Source organism: Stegostoma tigrinum, chromosome 29 (genome assembly GCF_030684315.1).
Source record: "Stegostoma tigrinum isolate sSteTig4 chromosome 29, sSteTig4.hap1, whole genome shotgun sequence".
NCBI lineage: Eukaryota > Metazoa > Chordata > Chondrichthyes > Orectolobiformes > Stegostomatidae > Stegostoma > Stegostoma tigrinum.
Genome location: NC_081382.1, coordinates 17837405 through 17852982, shown reverse-complemented (window position 1 = coordinate 17852982; position 15578 = coordinate 17837405). Strand labels below are relative to the sequence as shown.

Genomic DNA, 15578 nt, shown 5'->3' with positions numbered 1-15578 from the left:
TCAGTTGGTCGCAGAAATTGCGAGCCTAAGTCAACTCATGACTTTCAACTGACTGCATCAAAATATTATGCATGCGATATTCAGTGAACAACTCAATCAAGTTCATGTTTCGGTGGAAGTTGGTTCTGCAGACCAAAAGGAAATTAAGGCATGAAAGCAACTCCTTATACTGTGCAAAGTGTCGAGTAAATGGATTGATGACATGGTATGCATGGTTGCCTAATTTAGAAAAAGCAATGTCGTGGCATCACTTAATTTTTGGCTTCAGAAACGTTTCGTCCAAGAGAGTTCTGTGTATTGAATAATCTGCAGCATCAGTCAACAAAGACAATGAATTGTCTTTACCGGTGTTGAAAATTGACTTCTCATTAACATATTTCCAGTTCTGCAATCTGTCCTAGGTTGTTGACATAGTACTTTGTGATAACATAGGACAGTTCAGTTATTGAAAAGTTTCAAACTAAGACTGCATAATTTGATACCGTAATTAAGCACAAGCACATGCTGTAATTTGGCTTCTTTTTTAAGCGTTTGCCAATGGGAATTGTTTAATCCAATAAAAATGATTAATTCAAGAAGATTGCCACAAAACATTACATCAAAACAGAAGGTTTCAATACAGAAATGATCTCAAATAGCTGCGATGTTGAAACTTTTCCATAGATAAATAATTATTGCATAACAGGTTTTTATTAACTGCAGAAGTTTGCTACTATCTGACTTACAGTAAAGCTTATTAAAAAAAAACACAGCGATTAGATGTTGCGACTTTTTTTTAAATACAGTAATCAAAACACAATTGGATGATCTGATTTGGAAGACCAAACACAAAGGCACGAGAGGATCTGAAGTAATGTCACTACGCAGAGGTTCATTACTCATGGTCTTCAGTGGTTGTAACATTCTGAGTGGGTTTGATCCAACAGTTTTATTATGACCATTTTTCTCCACACCAGCACCAAGTGCAGTGTATCATTCAGATATCAGTAGTTAGTGCCTTTTGTTGGGTTATTTGATTTATATATTTAATTGTAGTATAACTGGGATATGTATTAAGTTGCATTTAAAACTGAAAAGCTTTTAAAAGTGTGTTAGTTTAATATGGTGGTGTATGACATCTTCATGCTGTACTTTCAAAGATGTTTCAGATTCTCCCTAGTATCCTCAGATTTGATTCTTTCCATTGATTGCTTTACCTTCAGTGTTATTAGCAAAGCCTTCAACTTGCCTTCAGTTTAATCCATACCTTATTACGTAATTGATTTTGCAAAAGCATTAATTCAAAAGTCAACATCACAGCATCAGAGATTGCTCATTGAAAATATAGCTGGATGTTAGATCAGGGATCATATGCAAGCCTTCTCCTTGCATTGACTGGAGTAAATCTACTGCCTTTATTTAGGCAGTGAAATTAAAGATGAACATAAATTGGGCCTATAATTCCCCGATTGAGGTAAAGGAGTCAAGGGTAATCTGCCGCCTCTGATGGATCTTTTTTGGGGAAGCAAAGGTACATCTTTGAGGTGCATGCATTGGGCCATGAGTTCCAGCCTTTTGGAATCTTCTATATGAGCATCCAACAGAAATAACAGTGTTAGGATAATAAAACAGTGAATTAGATGGGCAAAAGGCCGTTTGTCATACCACTGGAATGAATGGCAATACTCTCAGATATTGCCAAATGTATTTGTTGAATTTAAAATGTGCAGTAACAAAAGGATCGAAGAGCAAGGTAAATAAAACTGACACCAACAAACAGAATATTTTTGCACAGTTTAATTTGTTTATAAGATTGAAGTTGGCTTATTCAGGTCTACATTATTTAATTTTATAGCTGACTGTACAGAAGTCTTTGCCAGTTCTCCCATTTCACGAGAGTTCTGTTTTATTTATTTGACAGGCAAACGATGCCTCAGGGAATGTCTGGAATTGGTTATATTTTATCCCACTGATCATCATTGGATCTTTCTTCATGCTCAACCTTGTTTTGGGTGTTTTGTCCGGGTAAGTGAATGGAAATTTCTAAACCACTGATTTGAATATTTTGGAGCACAGAAAAAATAGGGATGTGACAGGAACCTCTTGATGGCAGAATCATTTTCTAAGTAAGAATCAGTTTTCCTTTGATCTATGACCTGTCAGCAATGCCTTCACTTCAATGAGAAAGTTGAAGCTCTAGCACGTGGGCTGTGATCAATCTTATCAGGGACGCTATACTGATGAAATGGCATTTGAATGGAAACATGCTCGTTCACGTGTTATACTGTCAGAAATGTTGATTCTATTGAAGATGTTTGCTTTAAAAAGCACAAACTACTTTTGCAAATCTCTGCCATTTTCAGAACAATTTGTACCACTGCAATTAAATGCTTAGCTTTCTGGACACATTGAGACTTCCAAACTCAATCAGTGCAGAAATGTCTCAAAAAAACTCTGAAAGAACTGCAAATGCTATAAATCAGAAACAAAAATAGAGATTGCTGGAAAAATTCAACAAGCCTGCCAGTGTCTGTGGATAGAAAGCAGAGTTAATGTCTCGGGTTCAGTGACTCTTTCAGAACTGTTCCGAAGAAGGCTCGCTGAATCTGAAATACAAACTCTGCTTTCTCTTCAAAGATGTTGCCAAACTTGCTGAGTTTTTCTAGCAACCTCAGTTTATCTTGTAGAAATATCTCAGTTTAGTTTTATTTCTCAGAAGGATTTTTTTTCAGAGGGGTAAAAGCTGGTTGTGTGCCCAAGCTTGGTCCCAGACATGGCTAAAGTTAAAAAGAGTAGATGATTAATCAGGAAGTGGTTATTAAGGCAAATTAACCTTGGCTCTTAAAAGCCTGAAGGTGGTCCAAGGAAAAATGATCTAGACAGGATAAAAGCAGCAAGGATGTACCTGGTGATTGAGGGGCATAGAACCAAGCGTCACAGCCTAAGTATAGGGGCTCAGCTGTTTAAAGTCTTAGTCATACAGCCATACAGTATAGCAGAGATCCTTCAGCCCATGAGGTCTGCATTGACCTATCTACACAAGTCCCACTTTACCAGTTCTTGGCCCATACACATGAATTCTGTGACATTTTAAGGGCTCATTCACATAAAGTTTTAGAGTAGACTTGTAGCTCGGGTTGTGGATGTTATAGTAGGTTGGCTCACCGAGCTGGTTTGTTGTTTCACAGACGTTTCGTTACCTTGCTGGGTAACATCATTAGTGCAGCCTCTAATGAAGCACCAATGTGTTTTCTCACCTGTTATTTAAACTCTCGAGTCCTTTGAGCTGGGTTACCTCACTTCCAGCTTTCCTTCGCAGTGGAGTATATGGGGTTGAGTTCTGTGTGTTTGTTGATGGCTTTCTTCGTGGAGTACCACGCTTCTGGGAATTCCCATGCTTGTCTCTGCCACACTTGTCCCAGGATCTTGGTGTCGTCCCAGTCGAATTGGTGGCTGTCCTTATCCATGTGGACCTCGAGACCATATACACTCCATCTCAAAGGAGAACCAGAAGTGAAGTAATCCAGCTCAATTGACTTCAGAGTTTAAATACCAGGCAGGAAAACACAACAGCACTTCATCGGAGGGTACCCTGATGATGTTACCCAGCAGGGTAACGAAACATCTTCATCCAGGAAGTGATTACACTGGAATTCTCTGTCACAGAAAGTGATTGAGGCCAAAACATTGAATGTTTTAAAAGAGAAGTTAGATATAGTTCATAGAGGTAAACAGATCAAAGAGTACCGAATTGGATATGCAACCAAGAGCGTATTGAATGGTGCAGCTGGATTGAAGGGCCAAATGGCCCACTCTTTCTCCTATTTTCTATGCTTAAAGCTGAAGAATGTAATTGATATCTGAGATGGGATTTATTTAGTGGCACATGGAGTCCTCATCAACTCCAATTTCCCACATGTAGATTTATAGAACACTTACAGTGCAGAAGGAGGGCACTTGGTCCATCAAATCAGCACCAAACAGCATCCCACCCAGACCCAAGCATCTACTATGTCGCATAACACCTCATTTTCCATGACTAGCCCAAGTAGCCTGCACATCCCTGGATGTTACGGGAAATTTAGCATGACCAGTCCCCTTAACCTGTACATTTTTGGATTGTGTACCCAGAGAAAACTCACACGGGCACTGGGAGAATGTGCAAAATTCCACACCAAAACTCACACAAGGCTGGAATCGAACCCTGTGAGGCAGGAGAGCTGACCAATGAGCTATCGCAACTCAGGCATTTATTACAATTCCTTCATGACTTGAGCGTGCATAGTTGGATTGCCTACCTCACACTGGTTGAAAAATCAGCTCACTACCAATGTTTTCAAGGTGAGTTAGGCCTGGACTATAATTTCTGACCTTGCTGATACACTCTTGGACCCAAAAACCTATTTTGAAATGTCTGCATAAGGGGGTATTTGATTTGAATAGAAATTAAAAAGCAAATTCTTGTTTTTGAGCATTTGAGATGATAACCATCAACTTCTCTGTGAGAAAGAGTGAGTAGCAATTTAATTAATATTTAATCTAGTTACATTTTACAAAAGAAAGCAGATGGAAGAGTCTTGCCTATGAGATCAATTTTTCATTCCTGACACACACAGTTCTACAATGGGCAAAGAACTTTGTAAATAAAAATCCTGCAGTCTTTTAATGACTAATTCAAATGCTTCTATTTCAACCATCTAACCAGAGTCACATCTGAAGAATTGCATATAATATCCTTACAATAACCTTGTAAAATATAGCCGATATCTGTAGGAGTGCAGCCTGAAGAAAATAAAGCTTTCATGAAATCAGATCATTGCTGAACAGTAATAATGATTCAATGTCAAATCCAAGCATTCATTCATTCCTTGGGTCAGCACCTTTATCTGATATTTGACTTTGTTAAACCATTATAAGTAAAGCTAATGCAGAAATTATATTCATTTTGCAAGGCTTGTTATGCCAGTAATACCAAAGAAAGATTCGCCCGGGGTGCAAGGACTACAGAAACTGTACAAAATGGTCACCCTCTGTGAAAGTTCTCGCTGATGCCTTTAGATGTATATTATTACTACATTTCCATAATGATACTGCCAAATACCCTTTCATTATTTCTAGTCAAACACTGGGAGTCCTTTTCAATGGAGCACCAGTTAGAGACTATTAGACGCAGTACACCACATGAAATCATATTAGGACTATGTTATTTTACCATGAGATAAGAAGAGCTTCTTTACTGAAGAACTACCCTGGGAAGAGAAGGTGTTAGCCTTTCATCAAGCCTTCGAAAGCCAGAACAAAACATTTCAGATTGATAGGAAGTCAAAAGAAATGGCCCCTCTTATCTCTCACTGTTCTTGAACTTTGATTGTCCAGATGAATAGTTCTGCGCAAAGTTGAACAAAAAATAGATATTTCTTTCACAGGGATGTGGAGAGAACTGTAATATCCTGTGCTGTCAGACTTCACTTTGATCGCCACCAGCCCATGTACCAAAAGTCAACTCTCACCACACCTTACACAAAACATTTCAGTTTCTGCAGTTTTATGAGGTGGAACAAAGGGGGAAGTACATTTCTGGGTGGAAGTTTTGATTTAGATCAATAGGTCTTACATCATTCCAATTCAATCTTTTTTTAAAAAATGGGATCATGTACATCCTGTCTGCCAACATCTTTCTAACAAGGTATATCTTACCATTTAGCAGCAACAACTTAAGGGGAGGACTTCTTTACACCATACAAAGGCCTGTTTAATAACTGCAGCCTACTACCCTAACACCGACATCATTTATTTTGTGCAAATGGAGTGAAATATTTGGCAGCACCAAAAAAAAATTATAAACTGTGTTATCATTGTCAAATGAAATCAGTCGAAGAACTACAGATACTGGAGATCTGAAACAGGAATTGCTGGAGAAACCAGCCTCTGAGAAGAGAAAATAAAAGTTAATGTTTCAAGTCCAGTGACTCGTCTTCAAAACTGACAGTAATTCGGAAAGGATAGTACTTATACTGAAGACAGGGGGTTAGCAGGGTGATGGATGGTGGGAGGGGACGTTGGAGTGAGTTGATAGCTGGAGAAGGATCCCCGACAGAGAGAGAGAGAGAGCAAGAGTGAGAGAAAGAGAGAGAGAGAAGGCAGTCAAAGGGATTGTTTATCGTAAGCCAGGCAAGTAGAGTATCTAGATACGTGATAATGGAGACTATGAGTCAGTGAAAAATTGTTGATTGTGCTGAAACAAAATCTCATTTTACAACAGGACTTGGGCTGGGATATACTCTGCAGGTACCATTTCCTCCTGACAACTTGGTGTTCTCCTCCTGCATTCCCAACGCCTCCCACACAATTGCACAAGATGCAATACTTGCCTGTTTATCTCTTCCCTCCTTACTATCCAAAGCACCAGCCACACCTTACAGGTGGAGCAGTGATTTACTTGCATTCAGAGACAATGGGAACAGTAGATGCTGGAGAATCCAAGATAATAAAGTGTGGAGCTGGATGAAGGGTCTAGGCCCGAAACGTCAGCTTTTGTGCTCCTGAGATGCTGCTTGGCCTGCTGTGTTCATCCTGCCCCACACTTTATTTACTTGCATTCAATCCAGTCTACTGTATTCACTGCTCACAATGTGGTCTCCTCTACATTGTAGAGACAAAATGCAGATTGCGTGATCAATTTGCAGAACACCTACGTTCTGTCTGTATAAATGTCCCCCACCTTCCAGGTGCCTGCCTCTTCAACACACCACCATGCTCACACACCAGCATCTCTGCCTCAGGCCAGCTGTAGTGCTCCAGCAAGGGTCAACACAAGCTGGAGGAACAACGCCTCACTTTCCACTTCAGGACCTTATAGCCTTCAGGACTTAACATTGAGTTTAACAATTTTAGAGCAATGACTACCTCCTTCCATGTCCACTACTGAGCTCCCACCCCATATTCTGCCAAGAAATGGGCTACTTTCATTACAATCATTTTCAACAAATCATAGTCCCCATTGTTACAGAGATAATGGGAACGGCAGATGCTGGAGAATTCCAAGATAATAAAATGTGAGGCTGGATGAACACAGCAGGCCAAGCAGCATCTCAGGAGCACAAAAGCTGACGTTTCGGGCCTAGACCCTTCATCAGAGAGGATGAAGGGTCTAGGCCTGAAACGTCAGCTTTTGTGCTCCTGAGATGCTGCTTGGCCTGCTGTGTTCATCCAGCCTCACATTTTATTATCCCCATTGTTACAGCCAACTTTCTTATCTTCTGGCTTACTGTCAACAATCCCTTTGTCTGCCCACCCTTTTAACTTGTGCTCTCTCTCTCTCTCTCTCTCTCTCTACCTTGGCTCCATCTCCAATATCCACTCACTCTCACACACCTGTCATAAGCATAAATACTACCATTCCCTAGCATTCTGAAGAAGGGATGCAGGACTTGAAATAGTGATGCTACTTCCTCTCCACTGATGCTGCCAGATTTCCTGAGTTTCTCCAGCCATTTCTGTTTGAATGTGTTTTATGACCTAGTCAGCCTGCTGACTCTTTTGAGCAGTTCTACTGAATATATATTACACTGAATTTTTACCTCGATGTTCCCATGCATTTGTAATTTTGTTAATATGTAGTAATTAGTTTAATCAAAAACTTTACAATAGAGAGGGCAAGAGAAAGAGAAATGAGCAATCAACATCATCCACAAATTGAGTTCATAGTCTGATCTTACATCTTTAGCAGCATTGATTGATTCCATGCTGCAATATTTAGGCTAGCTTCAGCTTGTTAGAAGAATAAAATGAAGCTTAACACTGACACCAAAATGAATTGCTTTAACGTACAATGGCTGAACTGGTCATTGCTTATATACAGAGCATATTATGGTAACAGCAATTAGTGGTGGGAGTTCCATAAGTTACAGTAATCAAAACAGTTTGTCCAAGAGGTGGGCTTTAAGGAAATCTTAAAGAAGGAGTGGAGATTGTACTTCCACAGAGTTTGATGTAAACGACTGAAGGGGATTCTTCCAATCGTGATACCAAGGAAGGGAGTTTCCCCAAAAAAGGGCAGGTGTGAGGGAGCATATTTGAGCTTGGAGAAGGTTACAGAGTTAGCACAATACAGCACAGAAAGGAGGCCATTCAATCTATCATTCTGGCCGTTGGACAACCAGCAGATGGATTTAGATGCAAGATTGATGCATTTTCAGTTGACTTGATCATCGAAATGATCTACTGGTTTGCTAAAAATTGGAAGCTTGGACACCAGGAGATCAATTCTCTGCCACTATCTTCATCAGATGCCAGATCTGTCACCTCCTGAAACTTGAGTGCAGATGCAGATTCCTACAGATTTATATTTTCTAATTTGGCTATTTGTAGATAGCCTTAAACCTGTTTCTATACACTGGGCAAAATAGTTTTGAAAGATCATCATTCTTAATCCCCCCATGCTAATGCTGAATGGATTTTAAAAAACCATATTGAGGATTATTATCTAAATTGTGGGTGCTTTCTTAACAATGGGAGGATGTGTGAAATGAAAGACGTGACCGGTATTCAGTTATTATAGAACAAAGAGGCTGGTAACCCATCACAAATTGCTTGACTACATTTTGTTCATAACTAAAAGGTAGTATTCTAGATCTACATGATTAATCTCTGCATTGAGAATAAGTTGTTTTCTATCTGAAGACTTGTAAATTAAGTATGATCCAATGATACTTTAAAAGATTTAATCTGCACTGTTAAGTAAATGCTATTTTAATCATTCCCTTGTAAGTTGACAGATTCCTTCAGGTGTTTTTCTAATTTGGCTATTTGCATTAGTTAGTGTTGAATCCATAATCTATGTTGCTGAGATTATTTGTCCTGCCACATTCTCTATTAGAAGGCTGTTACAGCTCCATAATTTCCCCAGTGCTTTAGTTCCTTTATTTCATGTGTTACCTTACATCTAAGTGAGAATTAGATTCTGTATTATGCTGTGACCTGTTCACTGTGATTTCCGTCTTTTCTGTAGTGAGTACAGTTTACAGGTTTATCAGTAATGTAGTGATGTCAGTGCCAATACTTGATATTTGAATCGCTATTTTAAGCATTAAACTGTTATTCTTATTCATTCACTCATTTGGCCTATTGAGATAAGAACTACTTAATTGTCTTGCCTCTTAAAACAGAACTCAAATAATTTTGTTCCTTGTTGTTGTTTTCTGGTGTGACAAAAATATCAGAAAAAGATTGTTGTTTCAGTCACTTCCTGAAGTGATTCTGTGTTGTTGACTCCCAGTTTCACTACTGCAGACATTGTCTCATTTATAATGTCTCACCAAATTCAGAGCAACTTTAAAACAGGAAAGCAGTTTCTCCAATAGCTGGGAAAACTCTTGTTCATGGTGGCCAGTATTTCATGGTGGCCAGTATTTAATGTTGTTTGCTGACTTGTACAGAGGAAATGGATTTTTCATCCCCAGTTTTTCAGCCTGCCAATGGCTGTGTTTTTGATCATTCCTGTCGGCGAAATGATAGTGCTTGTGTTAATTTTGAGGAATGGCTTGAAACCATTCTTTCTGCATTGTTCATACTGACCACAAGCTACAGATTTATATTGGCTATTGAACTATTTACGACATGCATCACTGTTTTATTCTGAAGACAAACTTAAGGCCTTGTGACATAAATTTCTTGGTCCAGATTATTACTCCTCAATTCTTAATACCTCTACACTTAATGTTTCCTTATTCAGTGACTGATATCTTGTAAAACATTCAATATTCTATCTGTTCAGTTTATGACCGAAGAGCAAGCATATTCCTTTGCGTTGCCCTGGGGGCATTTAGGTAATGGGGTAGGAGATTCACTATATTATTCCTATTACCATGGCAATATTCTGAGATTGCCTCAGATTCTCCACTCAGATGTATTTGGGTCTTTGGAGTTTTGGAGAGGTGAAATGTAACATCCTCATTACCTTGCCTTTTAGTCCTCTTAATGTCCACCCCCATAACATTCTTTCTGAGTCTTTGGTCATTTTTAACTGTTGTTCTCCAGCAGCTAAAGGTTACAATACTTTTAGCTGAAAATGTAGCTCAAGAGAAAAAGCCACGTGGCTGTCTACAGCATTACACACAGAGATATATTTAAGTTGAGGATATTTGCTGTCTTCCTTGTTAAGTGTAGGAAATGACAGGGCTTGCTTGGTTTTGTATGGCAGAAGAAAACCACTTGTCTAACTAGAGAAGACCCTTGTAGATAACAACATATCATTTATTACATGTTAACAACTAGTCACAGTTCACATTGATATGATAAATATTCTTACAGAGACTTTAAAGAAGGACCTGATGTTGTGTTTCACTGAGCTTTAAAAGAGAGTATTGATGCCCAGAAATTCTACTCGTTGTTCTTATGAAGTGATCGCTGTTGAAAACTTCTGTGAGCAAACATGGAGTCGGACAGTTATACAACATGGAAACAGACTCTTTGGTCCAACTCATCTGTGCCAACCAGACATCCCCAAATCTGAGCTAGTCCAATTTGCCAGCATTTGGTCCATATCTGCCTAAACCCTTCCAATTCATGTACCCATTCAGATGCCTTTTAAATGTAGTAATTGTACCAGCATCCACCACTTCATCTGGTAGTTCATACCAGACACGCACCACCCTCTGTGTGAAAATGTTCCCCTCAGATCCCCTTTACATCTTTCCCCTTTCAGCTTAAACCTATAACCTTTAGTTTTGGACTCCCTTACCCTGGGGAAAAGACCTTGTCTATTTACCATATCCATGATTTTCAAAACCTCGATGAGGTCACCCTGCAGCCTCTGACATTCCAGGTATAAATAACCACAGCCTATTCAGCTTCTTCCTATAACTCAAACCCTCCAACCCTGGCAACATCCTTGTAAACTTTTTCTGTACTCTCTTGAGTTTAACAACATCCTTCCTACAGAAGGGTGACCAGACTTGTATGCAGTGTTCTACAAGTAGCCTCACCAATGTCCTGTACGGCTGCAACATGACATCCCAACGCCTAAAGATGGAGATTAGCTATAACATTCCCTATGGTCAAATAAGCTGACAGTATTCACTGAGCTGACTTTCCCATGGAGTGTTCCACTTTGACAAAGAGTCTTGAGGTTAACCAACTCCTGCAGAGCTAGCACAAAAGAGCCCCATCAGGAAAATGGGGGAGAAAGGAACGAAACTGTAAGCAGTGGAGTGTGTTTGTAAGTCAGTTTCATTCAGTTTTCTGTGTATTCTCAATTCATCATGATATAAACAATACATTTTCAATACATTTTTTATATTATGTGATTGCACGTTTCTCTGCTGAGAAACCTTCAGCAATTGTCACTGAGGTACTAGATCAAATTAAAGTGCATTTAAAGTGGCAGGGGATAAGATTCTGCTCTTGTATGATCAGGTCTGCGCTCAGGTAAGTGAACATTAGCAAGTTCTAATAAACTGAACTGTAGCCTGAGGTTGCAAAGGACAACGTGACTGAGATCCCACATACTTAGGTCCCAGTTCCGTCTTGATAATATAAACAAGATACAGCTCTTTAAGCACAGGCTTTGTTAGTAAAAATATAGTTAACTCTTTATTCTTCAACTGCTTAAAATGGCCATAATATCTGAGTGTAATATCTGTTAATGGGGCACAAGAAAAAAGTTTCACATCAGCAGTTGAGGGAGCCGAGCGCCTGTCTCCTCATCTTAATTCATACCTGATTCACAGTCCAAATCCCAAATGTCTATGCACAATGTTTATAAAGTTGTGAGTAGTTTTCATTTCTTTTTCCTCAGGACGTTAGAAACTCCATGCACATTTGCCATTGAGAAGGTGGTGGTGAACCACCTTCTTAGATCACTGCAGACCATCTGATAAGGCTGTTGTTTCACAGGGAGGGATTTCCAGGACTTTGATCCTGCAAAGATGAAGGATCAGGGGTCTATGCGCCAATTCAGGATGAGTGTGTTACTTGGAGGTGACGTGTTTGCACACATCTGCTCATCCTTGACCTCCAGCAGCTGAGAAGCTGAGAAGGTTTCAAAAATGCTGCTGAAGAAATCTTGGCAATTCACTGCAGCATTTCCTGTAGATAGTGCACATTTATAGCCATGGTGTGTCAGAATGAATCTTTAAGGTGGTGGATGGTTTATTGTGTCTTGGATGATGCTGAGCTTCCTGAGTGCTGTTGCAGCCGTGCCCAGCCAGCCAAGATGTAGTGTTATTGTCTTTAGTAGGAGAATGAATAACTCCATAGCCTGTCAACATGCAGTGACAATGACTTTAAATCCATTCACACTTATCCTTTATAATAAGCAGCTTGTATTAAAACTGGGCCTCAACATAACCATGATAATAAATAGAACAACTAATCTGAATTTAACCTAGCGCCACACCTGACATAAATATTTTTTCCTGAAGCTTGATTGTTAACGGGAAAATGATTTATAAACATGCTTGCAGCTTATGAACAGAGCTTGCTGCTGAGTTAATCCTCTAATCTTTTCACACCTGTTTAAAACTATTACTATAACCGTCTGTTTCTCACTTCTGCTGTTCCTATGCCAGCGGTATTCATAGTGTGGTGTGAGCTGGAAATATTGTCTGCACTTGTTCCTACAGAGGAGGGATTATCAAAGTTCCTAGCGCAAGTTCTCAAATGCCAACTCTCCAGGGGTATTTCTACACTGTCAGCTTTGGGAGAAGAAAGACTCTGTACATATTTCTCCCCTTTTCATTTTTCAATCAGGTTCAAGTCAGAATGAAAAATTGGCTGTGTGCAAGTCCCACTGGTCCAGAGGTGTGGCAAAACATTTATGCAGATGTTGATTAGAAAATATCTAGGTTAATGGTGACTGTGTCCTGGTGGTGAACAGATTAATATTGACTCTCTCCCATGGTATTGGAGGAGTTAATTTTAATTTAAACTTCATTTGTGGGATATGGACATTACTGGCTAGATCAGTATGTATCACCCATCCCTCATTGCCCACTGGGCAGTTAAGAGTCAACAACACTGCGGTGGATCTGGAGTCACATGTAGGCTGGACTAGGTAGGGATGGCAATTTCCTTTCCTAAAGGATAGTAGTGAATTAAATGGATTTTTCCTGATATCTGACAATAGTTTCGTGGCTATCATTAGACTCTTAATTCTAGGTTTTTTTTAAATATTGATTTCAAATTCCACCATCTGCAGTGGCAGAATTTGAACCTGGTTCCCCAGAACATAACCTGGATCTCTGGAAAAAAGCCCAGCAATAATATCACTAGGCCATTGCCTCCCCCAGTTTTGACTATCTCCTGGTGTTGGACAGATCAATGTTGACTATCCCCTGTTGTTGAATAGATTAATTATTAACCCATGAAATACCAGTATAAGTAATGTTGGCTCTTTCCTGTTGTTGAATGGGTTAATGTTGAATATTTCATGTTATTTGAAGGGTTAATATTTACTGTCTCCTATTGTTAGAAGGAGGTTGCCTGCATCTCTCAGTTGTGTTTTGGAAAAATTTCAGTCAATAGGAGATTGGCATTTGTTTGGCTTATATCTACCCACTGTTTGTATGCATGTTGCCATTACACCCGGCTCTTCTGTAAAAAACATGGTTTCAAAGAGAGGCGGCACTGTGGCTCAGTGGTTAGCATTGCTGTCACACAGGGACATAGGTTCAATTCTACCTTCTGGTGACTGTGTGGAGTTTGCACATTCTTCCCTTCTCTGCGTGACTTTCCTCCATGTCCACCAGTTTCCTCCTACAGTCCAAAGTTGTGCTGGTTAGGTGGATTGGCCATTTGGAAATACAGAGCTACAGGGACAGAGTAGGGGATGGTTCTGTGTATGATGCTCTCCAAAGGGTCAGTTTGGATTTGATGGGCCAAATAGCTTGCTTCCCCACTTTAGGGATTCTACATGAGAGAGCAGCATACCAACTTATAGGGAAATTACCTGGATGTAAGTTTGCTCGCTGAGCTGGAATGTTCGTTTTCAGACGTTTTGTCACCATTCTAGGTAACATCATCAGTGAACCTCCGGTGAATTACCTGTCCAATTCCAGTCTCTTCTTCTTTGACAATTTTGCCCTTCATTGTTCCTTTATTGAAAACACCTAGCCAGATCTCATTTGAAACGCAGTTACACTGTGACATGCAACTGGTACGAGGCCTGCATGCTCAATATTACTTACTAGTATATAAATTAGCTGCTGGTAACAAGTGGTCCTTTAACCTAAAGGAGCCAAGGTGGTTTAATCTTTCTAAGTATTGAAATTTACTGTTAATTTATGGGCTCTCACAATTGTTTTTAAAAAATCATTACATTGCCAAGTAAAGAAAAATAAATAATCTACGTCATTGAAAGCAATTGAAGAAAAGACAGAAGTTGAATGGAATGGTGGTGCACTTTGGCAGAAAGAATAAAGGAGATGACTGTTATTTAAATTGAGAAAGACTGCAGAAGGCAGCAGGAGAGGGGGATTTGGGAATCATTTGGTAGATGGCACAGTGGCTGCAGGTGGTTTGATCATTTAGCAGTTAGCACTGCTGCCTCACAGCACCAGGGGCCTGGGCTCAATTTCAATTGACAGGATGCAGAGATGGGCTGAGAGGTGGCAGATGGAGTTCAACCTGGATAAATGCGAGGTGATGCATTTTGGAAGGTCGAATTTGAAAGCTGAGTACAGGATTAAGGATAGGATTCTTGGCAGCGTGGAGGAACAGAGGGATCTTGGTGTGCAGATACATAGATCCCTTAAAATGGCCACCCAAGTGGACAGGGTTGTTAAGAAAGCATATAGTGTTTTGGCTTTCATTAACAGGGGGATTGAGTTTAAGAGTCGTGAGATCTTGTTGCAGCTCTATAAAACTTTGGTTAGACCGCACTTGGAATACTGCGTCCAGTTCTGGGCGCCCTATTATAGGAAAGATGTGGATGCTTTGGAGAGGGTTCAGAGGAGGTTTACCAGGATGCTGCCTGGACTGGAGGGCTTATCTTATGAAGAGAGGTTGACTGAGCTCGGTCTCTTTTCATTGGAGAAAAGGAGGAGGAGAGGGGACCTAATTGAGGTATACAAGATAATGAGAGGCATAGATAGAGTTGATAGCCAGAGACTATTTCCCAGGGCAGAAATGGCTAGCACGAGGGGTCATAGTTTTAAGCTGGTTGGTGGAAAGTATAGAGGGGATGTCAGAGGCAGGTTCTTTATGCAGAGAGTTGTGAGAGCATGGAATGCGTTGCCAGCAGCAGTTGTGGAAGCGAGGTCATTGGGGTCATTTAAGAGACTGCTGGACATGTATATGGTCACAGAAATTTGAGGGTGCATACATGAGGATCAATGGTCGGCACAACATTGTGGGCTGAAGGGCCTGTTCTGTGCTGTACTGTTCTATGTTCTATGTTCTATGTTCATTATTGAGCAACTGCACTGTGTGGAATTTGCACATTCTTCCTGTGGCTATGTGGATTTCCTTCAGGTGTTCCACTTTCCTCCCATAGTCCAAAGATGTACAGATTAGATGGATTATCCATGCTAAATTACCCTTAATGTCCAGGCATCTGCAGGCTAGGTGGATTAGCCATGGGAAATGCAGGGTTACAGGGA

At 40.1% G+C, this 15578-nt stretch overlaps 1 protein-coding gene across 2 annotated transcripts in view; it reads left to right on the top strand.

Moving 5' to 3' along the window:
* cacna1ba (calcium channel, voltage-dependent, N type, alpha 1B subunit, a) overlaps nucleotides 1-15578 on the top strand; it is a 566885-nt gene that overhangs the window by 303034 nt on the left and 248273 nt on the right. For both annotated transcript variants that reach the window (XM_059638405.1, XM_059638404.1), the window contains exon 7: nucleotides 1901-2004. In XM_059638405.1, coding sequence (XP_059494388.1) covers nucleotides 1901-2004 — 104 coding nt within the window. The remainder of the gene's footprint in view (nucleotides 1-1900; nucleotides 2005-15578) is intronic.